Source organism: Oryza glaberrima, chromosome 11, assembly GCF_000147395.1.
Source record: "Oryza glaberrima chromosome 11, OglaRS2, whole genome shotgun sequence".
Lineage (NCBI taxonomy): Eukaryota > Viridiplantae > Streptophyta > Magnoliopsida > Poales > Poaceae > Oryza > Oryza glaberrima.
In genome coordinates, this window is record NC_068336.1 from 17,487,980 (window position 1) to 17,492,859 (window position 4,880).

Genomic DNA, 4,880 nt, shown 5'->3' on the forward strand with positions numbered 1-4,880 from the left:
CAAAGATCATAGTATTTATATGGCTTTTACAACGGTATTTTCTAAAAGTCATGATGGCCAATGGTATTTCGTGCATTTCTTACATTTTCTCCATAAATATAACGCTTAAAAAACTGTACCTCACTAAAAGGAAAAAAAAAACATATATCCGGAGACAACGACATGCCTTGACAACGAAATGAAACAACGAACTCAAAAAATCGCCCCAAAGAAAATGAAAGAAAAAACTGATTTATTTTTTCTTCTTCCAGATTGGCTTCGGCTCCTTCTTCCATCGCCGTCCTGTTCAACGTTCAAACCCTTCCTCCTCCCGTCGCCTAGTCGCCATTGGCGACCTCCTCCTCCTCCACCTCCACCTCCACCTCCCCTCCCTTAAATCCCTCCTCTCCCCGCCCCACCTCCCTCCCCATCCACACCGCAAGCAAGATTCCCAAGAGAACCATCCATCATCTTGGAATCCAAGAATCGCCCGCCAAGAACAGCCAAGAACCGGAGGATTTCCGCGAGGGAGGGAGCTCCAGGACCCTATCAATCGGGGATTCGGTGAGGGGGGAGGAGGAGGCGGGCGAGATGGTGAGGCTGCCGTACACCACGGCGCTGACGACGCTCTTCAGCTACGGGCTGCTCTTCGCGTTCGGCCAGCTCAGGGATTTCTTCCGCAAGCTCATCGATTGGTTCAAGGCCAAGAACGTTAAGGTAGGGCCTGGCGGAAATCGCTGCGGGCTCTCTCTGGTCGGATCCGGGTGTTTCTCTTCGTAATTCTTGATGAGAGATTTGGATTTTTCTTTTTGGACGCAGGGCTACGCGCCGATCTGCCTCGGCCTGGAGGATTTCTACGTGCGCCGCCTGTACCTTCGGATCCAGGTACTCGCTTTGGATCGACGCATTTGCTTGCTCGCCTTATTTTGGTTTAGGAAATTCTGATATGCTTTAGAGATTAATTGAAATGCTCGCTGTTTATGCCTCGTAGCTAGAAATGTCTGAGTTGTATCGGCGATTCGATGAATGTTTTCTGTGATTTGGGGTGGGCTTTGTGACGATGAGATGGGGGAATTGCTGGTTCCGGAACACATTTTGTTGCATTTTCACAAAATGTTGCATTCGATATTCTACGAGTATATGGGAGCATGTTGGGGGAAATTTCTGATTATTTAGGAGTTTGGGTGAGTGTTTATTATTGTGGAGAAGATTATTTTGTATTTTTTTAAGCTCTATGAGGAACTTTGGATGCAACCCCCTGTCTTTGGAGCTGAAGCAATATGCTGGATTCTTTCATGGCTTGAAATAATCTCATTATCTGCTGACACTAATATGTAAATACCAACTAAAATTGTAGAAGATTTTAGTTCCAGTTCTAAAGTGCTGGTTTTCTAAAATAATTGGTAGCATAACATGCTTGATGTTCATGTCTTTTTTTACTTGGCTGTTTGAAATGTGTTTGGCCTGAAATGGCAAGTGCCATGTTATCTACTTCTTGAATATATGTATGACATAATCCAATCATGCTGCTCATTTCAAGTGTTTTACGGATTTAGTCCACCGCACGATAAATGTACTGTACTAGTCAGTATTGGACTGGATTTTGCATGACTCTGTTATGTTGCAAGGTTATCTCCTTCAATTATTTCAGTGTTAATTGCATTGGATATTAACCAATCCATATTTATGGTTTCACAGGATTGCTTCGGTAGGCCCATATCAAGTGCACCAGATGCTTGGTTTGATGTTGTTGAGCGCTACTCCAATGACAGTAACAAGACATTAAAGTAAGCACTTCTTCTTCTTATTGTTATCATTCTAGGATAGAGCTTGAGCTTAAGACAATTGGGCTGAAAAAATTACGTGCAGTTCTGTTATCTGGGCATTTCCACATGCAGCTGCATACTTGGTGCATTGACCAAAACAAAAATCAGCTGATCATGCAGGCAAAGTCAACCCACCTGATCTGGACCTATATCTGTACAACCTTTTAAGCTATATATACTACATAATGACCATAATCAAGTTTGTCAATATGCACTTATTGGAAAGTTGTCGGTTGAGCTTCAATGATCTGTTCTGACATATAGATGATTATGATAAAAATATATGATCCAAAAATAAATGAAATGAAAAACACGCACAAGTTTCAACTGTTGTTTAAACTCCAAATATTGTTTCAGGCGTACTTCAAATACCACAAGATGCCTCAACCTAGGATCCTACAATTACCTTGGATTTGCAGCAGCAGATGAGTACTGCACTCCACTTGTGATCGAGTCTCTCAAGAAATACTCACCCAGCACCTGCAGTGTTCGCGTTGATGGCGGTATGCCTGGATGCTTGTCATGCTTTTTTTTTTTTAAAGAACTGCAGTCTGTAGGCACCATGCTGATACCTTTTATTTGGCAACAGGCACGACCAAACTTCACACTGAGTTGGAGGAGTTGGTTGCACGCTTTGTTGGAAAGCCTGCTGCTATCCTATTTGGCATGGGTTATGTTACAAACTCGGCCATCATTCCTTGCCTAGTAGGAAAGGTACAATCAAAACGTCAAGTGGTTGATCTATCCAGTAACAGAAAACATGACTAAACTTAGCAGCAATTAACATGACTAAATTTCATGTTATTCCAGGGTGGGCTGATAATTAGTGACTCACTGAACCATAACTCAATTGTCAATGGTGCAAGAGGATCCGGTGCAACCGTTCGGGTTTTCCAGCATAACTGTAAGCTTTTATGCCTTTATGCAATGCGAAGCAATATTCACTGTTTGTGGTTCACAAGGACTTATTTGTCAGCATGCTGCTTACAGCCCCTGCTCATTTGGAAGAGGTCCTGAGAGAGCAGATAGCTGGTGGTCAACCACGCACACACAGACCTTGGAAAAAGATCATTGTCATTGTTGAGGGTATCTACAGCATGGAAGGCGAGCTGTGCAAACTACCTGAGATCATAGCTGTATGCAAGAAATACAAGGTTTGAGGAAATTTCTTCTAATTTACAGTTTAAGTTCTGTGCATAAAGCAGCTTAATTAGCTTCTCAATCAATTAGCAATCTATATGAAGTGCAACATCGAGAGTTGACCATGTTGAATTATTCTTTATTATGTAAAATAGGCTTACACTTATCTGGATGAGGCCCATAGCATTGGTGCTGTTGGCCAGTCTGGTCGGGGTGTTTGTGAGCTCCTTGGGGTTGATCCAGCTGATGTGGACATAATGATGGGCACTTTCACTAAGTCATTTGGATCATGTGGTGGATATATTGCAGCATCGAAGGTACATCTTCAGAGCACTTCTTTCAGTTGCTTGAATTGAAAATTTACTGATTCACCTTGCTTGAACTCTCAGGAGATAATTCAGCACCTGAAGCTTAGCTGCCCAGCGCATATTTATGCTACCTCCATGTCACCACCAGCAGTACAACAAGTTATTTCAGCCATTAAAGTGATCCTTGGAGAGGATGGCTCCAACAGAGGTACTAGCCTTTTCTTCTGCTTCGACCCTTTCAATGCGCTGCAGGCTATCCATGTAAGTTTTACTTTCAATTCTTATTTATTTTGGTTTTGATATCTTGCAGGTGCCCAGAAACTTGCACGCATCCGTGAGAACAGCAATTTCTTTAGGTCAGAGCTCAAGAAGATGGGTTTTGAGGTTCTTGGAGACAATGACTCTCCAGTTATGCCAATAATGCTCTACAATCCAGCCAAAATTCCAGCTTTTTCCAGGGAGTGCCTTAGACAAAAGGTTAGTAATGGTATAGAATGCTATTTATCTTCAGAAATGGTACAGAATAATGGTTTTTGCCAGTTTTTTGTCGCTCCCTAGCCCCTATTACCGTGCGACTGATGTGGCACTGACATTTCAGGTTGCTGTTGTCACTGTGGCATTCCCTGCCACACCTCTGCTCCTTGCAAGGGCGCGCATCTGCATTTCTGCTTCGCACACTAGGGAGGACCTGATAAAAGCCCTTGATGTGAGTGCTTTCGTTTGTTAATTTTCGGCTGTTCACATATGTTTAAACGGATTCCAATTCACATTGTTCTCATGTTTGTAATCCACTCAGGTTATCAGCAGAGTTGGTGATCTTGTGGGCATCAAGTACTTCCCTGCGGAGCCGCCAAAGATTGCTGAAGCTGATCACGATAAGCTGGAGTAAATGATGAACTGGGTTGCCCCATTGAATGCTCAAGTTGCTGGAATCTTGTAAACAAGGCGCATGTTGTTGATTGGTTTCATCGGTTTGACTTGGGGTTTTGTTGATACCTGAGAATCCAGAGCCTGTCTCATTAGCTGACTACTGTTGGTTGTACAATTTACACTTCTAAAATGTGTATAGCTGGTCGAAGTTTGATTGTTCTATTGTTAATCGATTTTCTTCATGTAATACTTGATAGACACAATATAAATTAAATTTATGATAGAACATTTCTATTGATTTCTGTGGAAAGTTGAAGTAACCATTTTCAGCAAATGAAGCAATGCTTTTCATGTGTTTCTCCATATTCAGTCAATGCGGTATTTGAGATACAGCAGATGCACATGTATTATGTTGTATACCAATCTCCTTTACAGCAGTTCTTTGGATTGCATTATTTCACTTAGTATTAGAGAAATATATACTGGAGTTTCTAGAACCTTTATAAATACGATGTTAAAATATAAAAACGGGTAGTCACTGGAACAAAATTTTCATTTTAATTCGCCTTGCACAATCACCTAAAGTTTAATATCATTTGACTTAAATTCTTGAAAGTCTATAGTATATACCACCTTTTCATATTAAATCGTTTTGATTTTTTTTAAATCAAGCTTTTTTAGGTTTGACAAAGTTTATGAAAAAGTATAGTAATATTTTCAAAAAAAAAATCAAAATATCAATATGTTCAACGTTAAA

At 41.1% G+C, this 4,880-nt stretch overlaps 1 protein-coding gene across 1 annotated transcript; it reads left to right on the forward strand.

The window, feature by feature from the left end:
- Positions 1 to 252: 252 nt before the first annotated feature.
- LOC127755348 (long chain base biosynthesis protein 2a) lies at positions 253 to 4,426 on the forward strand. The gene is made up of 12 exons (XM_052281005.1): positions 253 to 696; positions 799 to 864; positions 1,678 to 1,766; positions 2,163 to 2,308; positions 2,395 to 2,519; positions 2,616 to 2,709; positions 2,796 to 2,959; positions 3,101 to 3,262; positions 3,335 to 3,461; positions 3,564 to 3,730; positions 3,852 to 3,959; positions 4,050 to 4,426. Exons 1-12 carry the CDS (start codon positions 571 to 573, stop codon positions 4,140 to 4,142), a joined length of 1,467 nt encoding a protein of 488 aa, XP_052136965.1. The 5' UTR covers positions 253 to 570; the 3' UTR covers positions 4,143 to 4,426.
- Positions 4,427 to 4,880: the final 454 nt, after the last annotated feature.